The 13,174-nt window shown below is 38.8% G+C and overlaps 1 protein-coding gene across 7 annotated transcripts in view; it reads left to right on the top strand.

Moving 5' to 3' along the window:
* The window catches only part of SCAI (suppressor of cancer cell invasion), a 51,109-nt gene that overhangs the window by 24,481 nt on the left and 13,454 nt on the right, over positions 1-13,174 (top strand). For all 7 annotated transcript variants that reach the window (XM_075054668.1, XM_075054664.1, XM_075054665.1 and 4 more), the window contains 11 exons: positions 289-384; positions 1,008-1,094; positions 1,671-1,769; positions 3,110-3,206; positions 4,631-4,729; positions 5,820-5,972; positions 6,789-6,890; positions 7,690-7,791; positions 9,447-9,525; positions 11,652-11,751; positions 12,231-12,312. In XM_075054668.1, coding sequence (XP_074910769.1) covers positions 289-384; positions 1,008-1,094; positions 1,671-1,769; positions 3,110-3,206; positions 4,631-4,729; positions 5,820-5,972; positions 6,789-6,890; positions 7,690-7,791; positions 9,447-9,525; positions 11,652-11,751; positions 12,231-12,312 — 1,096 coding nt within the window. The remainder of the gene's footprint in view (positions 1-288; positions 385-1,007; positions 1,095-1,670; positions 1,770-3,109; positions 3,207-4,630; positions 4,730-5,819; positions 5,973-6,788; positions 6,891-7,689; positions 7,792-9,446; positions 9,526-11,651; positions 11,752-12,230; positions 12,313-13,174) is intronic.

Below are 13,174 nucleotides of genomic sequence, written 5' to 3' on the forward strand. Positions count from 1 at the left end.
ATTAATACGCTGTCTGGCTTGTGGCATGTTTTTAGGGATACTATGGTCAGATCTGGATATATGTACTTTCTACAAGCTAAACAGGATTTCCTTGTAGATTCCAGTAATAACAGGTTTTGAGAAACTACAGGAATCTTGGTTCTTGTAGTTCTGCGTGCAGGCAGAGTTACAAAGAATTTCAAGTTGATTCTGAGCAAAGCTATTCCGACATTGACACAAATACACTGCTGTCATGCTGGGCTGACTGGAATTTACTCTGTAACTGTGTTTGTCACTTGTCTGTTGCAGGGATTTACCTCAGTATGGGCAGAAGCAGTGGCAATCCTATTTTGGGCGAACATTTGATGTTTACACCAAACTCTGGAAGTTTCAACAGCAACATCGGTAAGAGGATGTTGTACGCATACATGTTCTCTGGATTTAAGTGCAACTTTAATCTCTGGTATGCCTAGGGCCCCCAGTTAAGACTGAGCTTTCACTGTGTTATTCAAGCATGGAGGGAGGGAATAGTCACTTCCTGTAGTGCTCACAGTCTAATGAATTAAAATGTTGCAGAGTTTTCAGTGTGACTTTAACAAAATCTTTTGCTCTACTTCAATGCATGTTGCTTTAATGTATTACCAAGGAGAAGCTGGGATGATGGCTTCTGCAGTGCAGAACCCATCTGGAATGGTGTGAAGCATCTTGCTGCAGCGTGGGCTCTGATCTTTCACACCTTACAGTGGCTGCGTAGTCTGAGTGTTCTCCTGGGAAGTTGTGACCTTTTGTTGTGTGTATTTTGTGCAACATACTTGTGTCTAGCTCTCACAAGAATACGCAAGATAAATGGTCCTTGTTCTGGTGTGTGTATGCAGTGCAGTTGGCTCTGTGAGGGACTGCTATTGGGAATGCCACACCAGTAATGAAAGCTGAATTTGGCCCTACAGTGGCTCTTCGTCTTGTCTGGTGTGATGTTCTGAGAAATTCTGGAATGCCTTTTAATCTTTCTTTTCTCTCTTGCGAAATAGACAAGTATTGGACAATCGGTATGGGTTGAAGCGGTGGCAAATTGGGGAAATTGCTTCCAAGATTGGGCAGCTCTATTACCACTATTAGTAAGTAAGCACAGAAAAGGATTCAGTAGGGGAATGCAATGTTAGTGGCAGCTCCATGCCAAACATCTGGATACTCAGTCAGGAGAAATCAATGTATCAGTTGAGTCATGATTCCTGTTTCTGAATGAGAAGGGCCTTTGGGACTGCATGGAGGTGCTGCAGAGAAAGGCACCTGTGAGCCCGTTACCACATTGCTAGTCACATTGATACTACCTAAGGACTTATCTCCTACCTCAAAAGCGTCTCTAAGTCTTCCATGCGTGTTGCATTTGACTCTTGTACAAAAGTGTGATTTACAAGTTTGGGAGCTTAATGTTCCTTTAAACTTTTCAATTAACCCGTCACCTGTCCATATGGGTACAAGATGGGCAGATTTGATTGTTATCTGAAATGGAATCCCAGCTCTGAAATCTGTCTTCCCAGCAGGCACAAAGAATGAGAGTCTGGCTTTCATATGATGTTACTTGAGGAGGGAGTTTTGCCATTGATGCACAAGATGGTTGAGGGGGCAGAAAGGGAGGGTTTGGCATGGATTTCCATCTGAAGCAGTGAGCTAATCTGGTTCTTCCTCTGCAGCTTGCGCACTTCAGAAACCAGCTATCTCAATGAAGCTTTCTCCTTCTATTCAGCGATTAGGCAGAGGTCATACTACTCCCAAGTCAACAAAGAAGACAGGTATGTCTGAATGAGTGCCCTCGTTTTTTCAAGACTAGAATGGTGTATGAAAGCAGCAAATAACTATAAACTGTAGGAGCTTAACTGGGATAAAATCAGTGTTGTTGAAGGAAGTTTCTTTTAATCCTCCTGCCATGATTAAAAACCTCGGTATAAATAAGAGCTTTGCTGTATGATTGGAGGAATATTCTGTTATCTGGTCCTGGCTAGAAAGCTATTAGCCCCAAAGTTCTGTCATTTTGAGTCCTGAGCAGTATCAGTGCTGGGACCTAGTATGCTGTGGCTCGAAGATAGGTCAGTTGGGCTGAAGTGGAGGAACCTGTTTGATTCTAATCAGGCTTTTCAGGGGAACATCAGTTAGTACTGCAGTACAACAGCCCGCTGTAACTGACTGGGACAAGGTCCAAGAGCTTCAGGAGGCATAACGTCTTCCTTTAAGACACTATGCTGAGAAAGGTACACTTTGCAGGGCTGTGTTGTGGTAGTGCAGAAGATGTGCTGCCTGCCAAGAACATAGACAGATATAAATAAGAATAGGTAGACAACTCAGTTCTGGATCCTGATCTTAGATTCCAGCCAGTAAACCTGGGCTCCCTCATCAAAGTAAAGTTAAAGAAGAAATGATCTGATGTCATCGTCAAGATAAATGCAGAAGGGTAGTTAGGGAGCTTCCTGCCAAGCATTCAAGGATCTCTGGACTTAAACTAATTATATGTCTCTAGTCTTGCTGATGTCCAAATGCACCTGTGTGCCACAAAAAGATGAAAGTTTCCCAGGTCTGTTCTGATATCTGTTGATATCTATTATCTTCTCTCTTAAAAATCTCTCAATTTCAGTCTGAATGTTTGAGCTGTTTCAGACAAGGTAGGATTGACCAAGCATGTTTCTAGGTGCTGTCAGAAGATTTTAGAAATGAATGAGTAATTATGGGCTATGCTGACTTGCAGATCTTTAAGTTGTCCCAGGTGGGTGAACTCTGAGCCAGCTGTGATTATCATGTGATGCAGTGGGGTCAGATAGTGCCCATGAACTGTCAAAAGGTTTGAAGAGCCAGCAATTATATCTGACTCCCATGCCTGTTCTCATGTAAGGAGACTGTGGGGAAGGGAGAGGCTGTGGCTTTCTTGATGTATATTTAATGTCTCTCTACTCCATTTTAAATAAATCTCTAAGCAGCCAGGTAGCTATTGACTTCCACATGAATTCAGTTAGAACTCTTAATCTGCGGAGTGTTCAGCCTTGCTCTGGTCTTAAACTCCTCCTCTCCCTTACCCCTGTTGCTTACCTATGTTCTATTTTAATCTCAGATTTGGCTGTGGTGTTTTTGTTGTTGTGTTTAGGCCTGAATTAGTGGTTAAGAAGCTGCGTTACTATGCAAGGTTTATAGTGGTTTGTCTCTTGCTCAACAAAATGGATGTTGTAAAGGACCTTGTAAAGGTATGTTAAAATGACGATAAAGGTGGTGAGGGGTGGGAGGTTGCTGGTTATTGAAGGCTTTTCTCCTAATTAAGGAAGCCATGAGACAGACTATTTCAGTTGAAATATCACTCATTAGATCTGTGATGTTAGCTGTTGCTGCAGCATAGCTTTTCTTCCCCCCCCCCCATTTAATTGATTGTGCTTTTGTATGCCACAGAAGGAAGGAATAACATGGCTACAGCTATGGAAAGACTCAGTATGATGTGAATATTTGGCTAGAGAAAAACTTTACAAATTTGTATAGTTAATTAGGAATAAACTGTAAGATGCATGTTATTAATCTGAAAATGTGGGGATCATCTGATAACTCTGAGTACATCTTAATTCCTGTGATGGATTTAAGCCATCGGTGGAATCTCCCCCAACAAGCCTTCATGACACACTGTTGCTTGGAAAGCCTGTGTCTCCTAGCTTGATGTTGAGCTTATTTCTCTTCTCTTCCAAACCGCTATTGCTCTGTCCTGTGTCTAGAACACATCCTGAATACATTTTCCACCTTTCAGAGACCCATCAAAATTAAACCTTGCTAAATAATGTAGATATTGCTGTGAAATTTAAGAGGCTGGATTTGCATATGCCTCTGCCGTGGGAGTAAAGCACTGAATGCCTATAAATGCAAGTCTTTAGGTACAACAAATAGAGTACAGGCCAATGTTGATCATTGCTTTTCTAGTATATCTGACATCCAACATAGTGAATATCTTCTGTGAATCAGACATTTAATAATGACACTTTAAGCTCAACTGATTTGATAGCATTGTTTGAACACCAAGTAAAAATACTCCAATAGCTGCAGCCTAGATAGGGAGGTACACTTTAACTACAACAAAGGAACAGCATGCTTCCCCTGACAGCATATGCTTCCCAAACCCCTCTAACAACCTTGCTGCAAGCAGCTTCTGGTATTGACAGTTTTGTGTAGGTTGCATTACTGTCTTTGTGTCTAAGCTTACTTGAACTGCTAGCTTAGCTTAGTAGCAGCTAAAAAAGCCATACTATTCACTTTCTCAGTGTATTTAAAGTTACTTCTAAGATGAAATTTGAGTCCTTGGTATCCGTAGCTTATGGTAATAACCAGTGACATAGCTGTATGTGAGTGGGATAGTTATACTTAACTACAGATATTCTTTGCATTTGGACCTACTTAAAAGACACTTTGCATTGCCAAAACTCAGTGTAACATTGGCATTCTGTCTCCTGAAAGAGCGCGTTTTGGCTGGCATGTTAGTCATAAGTGTGCTGCATATGTTCTCAAGTAATTTTTTTTTTTTATTATTATTCTTAAAGGCCAGCACAGCTAACCAAATTGTAAAGTTACTGACTGCTTGTTAAGCTCTCAGTTTAAGAAGTGACTATGTCTGTCTTTGAACTTTTTACATCAGGAGCTGTCAGATGAAATTGAAGACTATACTCATCGTTTTAATACTGAAGATCAGGTGGAGTGGAACCTGGTTCTTCAGGAAGTGGCAGCGTTTATTGAGGTGAGAATACCATCCCTTTTAGTTATTAGCTTAAAAGTAAATTTTTCTGACCTGTTCACCAAAGTGTTCTTGTATTACCACCTCTATGTGGTAAGCAGGTGTGCCATGTGCAGGGACAGTTTTCCTGTCCAATTTAATCATTGAAATGTGTTAACAGTAGTATAACAGTGACAGCTGTTAAAGTGTCTGAAGAGTCAGACCTGGTCATGTAACATATTGAAGACAGAAGCATGAAGCTGAAATACACTTGGTCACCTTACTGTTTTTGCTCTTGGTGTTCAGAAAATGGTGGAATTGAAAGCACAGCAGTTTTCACGGTCAAGATTTTGGAGAGACTGCCAACTCTAGTTCTGTTGTTGTGGAAGCCAATCCAATTTGCTGATGCTTAGGTGTGTTTCAAAGTGTACTTTGTTGGACTACTGGTCTATTACACTGGGAATGCATAAGCAGTATATAATGGAAAATATGGTGTAAGCATGGCAGTTAACTGATAGGCTCTTAGCATAGTTGTAATATGACCAACTTACAAAGTTTGTTAAAAGGAAAAGAAATTTTTTTTATTCTGTCAAATGAGACAGTGTTCTACTTTCCTCCTTTTGTACAAAATGTCACTATGTAACATGAGTATTAAATATTGCCAGAATGGATGGCAGCGTTATCATTCACCTTCTTTGCTATTTATTTCTAGGAAGGGGAGGTGAACTAAAAGAGTACAGGGTTCTTCTGTGTTGTAGGAATGTTTAGTTTATACTTCATGAATTTGTAAGGTTGTTGATGACATTTGGTTCCTCAGGTATAGAACAAGTGAAGCAGAGTTTGTGTCATTTGAGGAAGTATGTTTTTCTATTTGCTCTACCTTCATGTGCTTGTACCATGTATTTGCTTGCAGTCCCTGAGAGCTGTTGCCTTTCCAGGTGGTAAGACATCACTCTGTGGCCTGCACAGAAATATATGTATGGCAAATTAATTAAAAAAAATCTGCCTCAGTTATGAAATGTTTACTGTAAGTGACAAGACTTTTGGACTTCTCTCTGACTGCAAATCTGTATGTTTTCCTGAATTCCTGATTTATTCTGGTTGCTTTTTTTAGGCAGACCCTGTCATGGTTTTAAATGATGACAACACGATTGTAATCACCTCTAACCGGCTTTCTGAAACAGGAGCTCCATTGCTAGAGCAGGGAATGATAGTGGGACAGCTTGCTCTTGCAGATGCGCTGATTATTGGGAACTGCAACAACCAGGTAAAAGAAATTCTGGGGACTTGGGTTTGTATCTTTGGAGTTCAGAGTCCTTCCCCCTGTGACATCCCTTCTGATCATGTAACAAAGATTCCAGTAGAGGCAAACATTAAAATATTTTGATTGTGATGTTTGCAGTGGCAGCAAGAAGAGGATGTTCTCAGAAATAAGAGCTAAAAATGAAATATTAGATATTAGACCTCTTATTGCTTATATTCATCATGTCAATTAAGTAGATACAATTGATTTTCATATACTGGATTGTTCTTAAAAACATTCAAGCATGAGAGGCCTCTGGGGTATGTCTAGAAAAAGCTTGACTTAGGCTTTCATATGACATACTCCAGCTTGTTGCAACAGGAAGGGGTTTTCAAAAGACATTCAAGATCTTGTTTTTTAGATGATGATGATAGTGAGGTTGTACAGACTTCATGACTTCTCTCTGAGCTCTTTTTTCAGGTAAGCAAGGGAGTTGTATCTAAACTACAATTTGTGTATCTTTCAGATTTTGTTTGAATTCATAGTACTTAAGTTTCAGCACTTGATTTGTAAACATCCCAGAAAAGTCCGTAATTTCTGAAGTCAGGGTCTGCACTACAGTGAACTGGCCTGGTAGACCACTAATAAATAGACTCTGTCCTCTGCAAGCTCTTCTAAAAGTCATTCACAGGTCTTTAGAGATTCAAAGATGACACTGACAGATCCTTGAGAGACAGAAAATGGTCTGTCTGGTATGCAGTTGAATCTCTTCCCTGGATAATTCCAAAAAATACTGTTTAAGTTGTATCTAGCAGAATAAACTGGTTGACTCTTTTGCAGGTCAAGTTCAGTGAATTAACAATTGATATGTTCCGAATGCTACAAGCACTTGAAAGGGAACCAATGAATTTAGCATCACAAATGAACAAACCTGGAATGCAGGTAAGTTCCATTTCAGTGACAAACCTGGCAACAGATCTTAACTGGGTTTTGTTTGTTTGTTTTAAATGGTGTACTCTTTCAGTATTGTCATTGTGCAAAGCAAATTGGTAAAGCTGGTGTAACTCTTACTGGAAGTTAGTGAAGAGTAGCTCAGACCTGTGGAGTTTGATCCAAGTAATGTGTTGTTTCTGTCATCGTCCCGTTTCCCCCCCCCCCCCCCCTTTTTTTTCTCCTTAGCAAACCTTCAATAGTGGAAAAAATAGCAGAAATGAATATTTGGGCATCATTTCACAAATGGTTTACATTGGTCTAGCTGAGGTATTTCTGAAGGGGTGCCATGCCTGTCCTTGTCCATATACATCCACCCCTTCCTTTGTTTTCATTCTAGCAGTCATGCAGCCAGATAAGTTCATCAGCTCGCTAAGTCATCTGAAAGTTAAATATCCCCTTCAGAGAAAGCGTAAAATATATTTTATCTGGAGGCAAAAGGAAATATGTAGATTTTCATTTATTTAATTGAGGAGTGAATTTTTTCACTCTTTTCTTGGGTGATGCTTTAGAGAGTAAGAAAGATTTGGATAAATTTAAATGAGGGATAATATAAACTTCTGGTTCAAATACTGTGCATCTTGCTTTACTGTGTAGTAGGAAATGCAGCATGGGCAGACCATTTGTGTGGGAAGTATCTTGAAGGTGAACATTCTAATAAATGGAAATTTAGAGGGTTATGAAGCTGCTTTGGTAATACACGGTTGTTGAATTTGTTGTGTTTTGTTTGGTTTTTTTTTTTTTCCAACAGGAGTCGACGGAGAAACCAGCCAGGCGGGAAAACCCCCATAAATATCTACTTTATAAACCAACTTTTAGCCAGCTATATACATTTTTAGCAGCATCATTTAAGGTTTGTGAAATTGGTGAATTTATTTGTAATAGAAAAATATCCAGAATGTGTGTGACACTGAATAAAATGTGGTTGAGATAATCTTTTATACTTCAAGATAATGAAGCCTTTTTGGCCTTCTTAAAATGTTCAATATGATCTTCAGAGAGGATGGAAATATTATAGATATGTGTAATTTGTATAATAAAGGCAAATCTGTTGACTACTGTTAAGGGAAAGAAAAAAACTCATTTTAAGACAGAACCCCAGATTGCTGTTAGACAGCAGTTATTATATCATGCTAAAATACAGCCATCTTCAAAGCAAATCTTGAACAAATCCTGTGCAAGCGGTCTTAATACTAGCTGTCCAGTATCAAGCATGGTGCGTGGCAGTACTATGGAAAGCCTGAATTAATGTGATGTAATAGTTGCATATGATTTAATCTTATCCAGTAATTTTATCTGTGCGTGTGTAGGTACACACACATATATACAGACATTTATATTTATATATACAGACATACATATATAACAAGAGTTTCCTATATAAAGTTTATTTATTTCCTATATATATATATTATATAGGAAATACTTCTTGAGGTAAGAGAACTGGAGAACAGAAGAATCTTGACAGTGTTGTTCTACTTTGTGTCGTGCCAAACACAATCCAAAATCAGGGAAGTATGTCAAGAAACTGTTGCTCTTAAGCACTGTGTACTTGGCAGGGCTCCAGTTCTGTATTCCATTTAAATTGTATCTCTCTCCTGCACATGCTATATTTTTATGTGCCTGTCTTATTTTGTTACCCACTACTGTCTTCCATGTAAGTAATCTATACATTTGTAGACTTGTTTTAATACAGTCCCTGTGCTTATTTTAATTTAATAAAGTTGCTGGCCTCATTATGCTTAATTATGACTGTACAAGTCAGCAACTTAAGATTTAGTAGTAAAACCAGAATATGAATCCTATAAAGAAACAAGTTACAGTTTGTTTCAAGAAACAACTGTAAAGAAACAGCTGGTGACGTGAAGGAAGTGCATCCTTACTACTTAGAATTTTGGGTGCTTATATGCTCAGCCTTTTGCAGAAATTAAAAGCATCTGTTTCCTCTTGCAGACAGCCCATTAGAAAGGTGGAAAAGATATTTCTTTTACACGTCTATACAGAAACCTGGATGTGTTGTGCTTATTGTCCAGCTGAGAAGGGTCAGGGGAAGAGGCAGATGTTGCAGACCCTGGGGTATTTGGAAACAAAGAACTTCCTTTAGGATCCTCAGTTGTTTGGGAGTTAGGGTCTGCATGGATCTTGGCAGCTTTTGGTTTCCGTATCCTGGAGAGCCTCAGATCTAGCTAGGTAGTAAGAGAGTCTTATGTGGAAGCAGATGCTTTTTTAGTGCTGCTTGAACCTCTAATATCAGCCTAGAGGTCTGTGTGGAAAAAAACAATTATGAACGTATCATCAGTTTATATTTTTGTCTGTGTGCTCACCTATTTGAAGGGGTGTATGTTGTGGGGAAGGGTATATACACATATGAAGAATAGAGTGAAGGGAAGCCAGAAGCAGGAGTAGCACAATCTTAAATGACAATGTATTTATCAAGGTGATGATTGAATATTAAAGCAAACGTATACATTTCTTCCCTTGCCACTCTTCTCTTTACTTGAATTTCAGGAGCTGCCTGCAAACAGTGTACTGCTGATTTACTTGTCTGCCACGGGCGTGTTTCCATCAGGTCGTTCGGATAGTGAAGGTACAATAAAGGAATGCTCCCTGTCATGAACAGGGCTTGAATTCTCTTTATGTTCCGGGACAAGTGACCAAGAAAGATGTCACAAAGCTCCTTTTAAAAGACAAGTCAATTTTACTCTCCCATCTATTTAGTAAGATAGCCTTTTTTTCCCACAAACAATAGTTAATTCCCTGTGTTTTAATTAGTGTGCATTAACCTGAGACCTTTTCAAAGGACATGTCCAGTTTTTGATGCATCTGAAGTATTAAAAGCTTCACCAATTTTGAAGACCACATGGCTCAGTTGATGCATCACTGCAAAGTTAATAAAATGGCTAAATGGCACTTTGTGATTCTTTCCAATCTCCAGTACTATGAGAACATACGGTCAGGGGATGGGTGGTAAAAGGGCTGAAGCGTCTGCAGGGACTGTTCTATTTGCACGCTTGTTAACCTGACAATTCAAGCCCTTCTCATGATTTTTGACAATTCCCCTCACCTCATCCTCCTGTTCTTTGCAACCTAGCAGAATATTTGGATGCAGCTGCAATCTAAAAGCTGAAAACTGGTTGGCTGAAGTAAACACAGTCAAAAGATCTGTTTATATAATTTAAGGGGGGGGGGGAAGTTTTTAACATCCTAAATATTGTACACACCTCATCTGTTTGAGACTTGCATTCCTTTATAAGATGCATGCCTTGTCCATCCCAGTGCATGATTTATAGAGCTCTCAAAATGTTAAAGGAAAAAAATCCCTGTCAGCTTTGGATTGTGGCAGTGATTTTTTTTTTTTTTTAAATGCTTTTAACATTTTACTTTTTGCTGCAACTTGGTGATGGGTTCTAACTAAACCACGTTCTTTAAAGCCTGTGATATGTCCACTTCACTGCATGTATTGTTTCAGCTTAATACCTTACTGTAGAGGCATCCAGGCTCTGTTGTCTGAAGAGCTGCGTAGTCAGACTTCAGTTTTCATTAAATGAATCCCATTACAACTGCATTATTTTAATAAGGTAGGGTAGTCTGCACAGACCAAAAAATTCTACCTTATTAAAACGGAGAGCAGTTGCAAGTTGCACTGTTTATTGCCTGTAAGCCATTTGTGTTTGCCAGATCACACGAGACATTTGTAACAGTGCTAAATTAATGTATGTTCTGTTCCTAATTTTGTATTCCCAAAGCTTCCCTTAAAATGGAAAGGTGTATTATGTATCCAGATGTGAAAAAATTGCATTTGGTGGCCAAATATGGGTCAACCAACTCTGCAAATGTATAACAGAATGAGGAAATCCTAAGACTTTATTTCACTAACGTTACTGACATTTCATACCCATATCAATGGCAGAATATTTCCTGGTATCTCTAGCACATTTTTTCTGGTGTAGGATTTGATATTTTTTATAGTCATTACTTTCATCTTTGCTCTTCATCAGACAGTTAGGTGGGTAGCTCAGTTGTGCAAACTTAGCAAAATATTTCTTTAGCTTACCTTCGGAACATGTGTCCAGGCTGTGTGCATGTAAAAATTGTGAATTCTGTATTTGAAATCTTAAAAAAATAAACCTTTGCTGCAGATTTGAAATCTGGTTTTGTCTTTTCTAGGAGTACTGAAAGCATATTCATTCTCTGAGCTCTCTCTTCTCCCCTTTGCAGTGTTATAACTGCAGATGATAGTATTATATCTATTCTGAGAGGCTAGAGGGGTTTTGATTGATTTAGCCTTATTTTTTGATCAAATTCTGAATCTAGAATATACTAGCTCATATAGTAATTTTACAAAGATATTAATTTTCCTGTATGAAATGTGTAACGGGTTTTAATCTTTTTGCTGTGTAGTGTAACAAGAGCCAATATTTGGATCTTTTGTATTATGTTTATGGATAAGTAGCGAATAAATAGATTAGACGTTATGAAGTTGTATTGCTTCCTTCTATTTCATAGATGGTGAAACTACTAAAAATGCATAGAATTGAATATGTAGTTAGTAAAATCTCCAAATTCCTCCATCCCCTCCTTACAACTGCAGTAGTTCAGATTCACTTACTTTTCTGGGATTTGTGGTTGCTTCCTCCCTTTCATATAATCATTAAATCCATAACAGAGGTGAGTTGCCTCTGCTAATTTTAGCTTTCTTTTTGCCATGTGTAGGTCCATATGATTTTGGTGGCGTTCTGACAAATAGTAACCGGGACATCATAAATGGAGATGCTATCCACAAGCGAAACCAGTCTTACAAAGAGATGCATTGGTAAGTTTCATGAGTGTGACAACTGCAAATTCAGAAGAATTTGTCTTTAATAGAGAAAAACGCATCAAAGTCTCTTGAATTCAAACTCTTCAGTGCAGGACATCGTAATGTAGATTGGCTTGAAGTTGAACAATTAGAAATGAATATGCAACTCTAAATGATGATTTAAACACTCAAAAAGTATTACTGTGACTTAACGTAAATTCTTTATTACTGGAAAACTTCAAATTAATGGTGGATGGCATCTCAAGAAGATAAACATCTCTTGTTGGGGAAGAATTAAGTCCAACAGCCCATATTATAGAGAATACCAAATTAGTTTTGCAGTTACTCTCTGAGGATGAATCTGAGGACTGGGGCATGGGGAATCTGCTTGCTTTTTATCTGGACATGGGCAGCTGTGTGTTTTAGAAGCTTGTGCACTGTCACAGCTTTGCAGCGGTTCTAGTGGTCTGTGAAGTGTCCCTTTCTGTTTTCAGTCTTCACCCTGGAGATCTCTACCCTTTCACAAGAAAGCCCCTGTTTATCATTGTGGACTCTTCAAACAGTGTCGCCTATAAGGTAAGGTTCTTGAAGGCAGCTACTCATATGATAGGATACAGTGTCAACCCCTAGTTAGCTTACGCTTTAACAGGATATTTTTTTAAACAGTTTGTATTCAGTCTTTCTTTTCTTTTGAGGTTGTGCATGCTAGTCAGGATCTGATCCTATGAATAGGAACAAGAAGGAGAAGCACATGAACAGCCGCTCATTGGAAAGTAATAAATCCTCCTGGAGGGAAAAAAGGTTCAAGATTTCCAAGGTCTCTGGTGGGAGGTTTATTTTTGTTATATACCAAAGACAAATCTTGGTGTGTGTGTATGGGGGAGGGAGATAACTAATCTGCTTTTTTTTTTTCCAGTCACCCAACACTCAGTTGCTTTTAGCAACAGAAAGGAGTCAAAGCATTGAGCCTGATCTTATAAAACATGGGGTTTCTGTGTCTGAAAAGTATGTGAACCAAGGAAATAACAAGACTCAAATTAGCATCCAGTGTTACTGTAGAGTGGTATATGCTTGGACAATGAGCCTCCTTCCTGGGGGGCTATGGACATACAGTAGAATTACTCCATGCCAAATTACCTTTGAGAATCTGCAATTTGGGTAATACAGAAGCAGGCAATTTCAATCTCAGTTGCCAGTTGAATCTGGATAGCATTATGACATTTATTTTATTCATGAATGGGATATTAAGATTGTGCTATATCTGGGTAAAGTGCCACTTCCTTATGTCTTCCTTTTTATAGCTCCATTATGTGCAGTGAGAAAAGTGAACGTTCACAGCTGCATTTCAGAGGAGGAATAGGGACGTCTAGTGGCCAGATGAACTTGTTCCTTGTTCAGTATCCACAGTCTGCGTCATTTGTTTTAAAGGCATTTGTTG

This window comes from Buteo buteo, chromosome 23 (genome assembly GCF_964188355.1).
Source record: "Buteo buteo chromosome 23, bButBut1.hap1.1, whole genome shotgun sequence".
Lineage (NCBI taxonomy): Eukaryota > Metazoa > Chordata > Aves > Accipitriformes > Accipitridae > Buteo > Buteo buteo.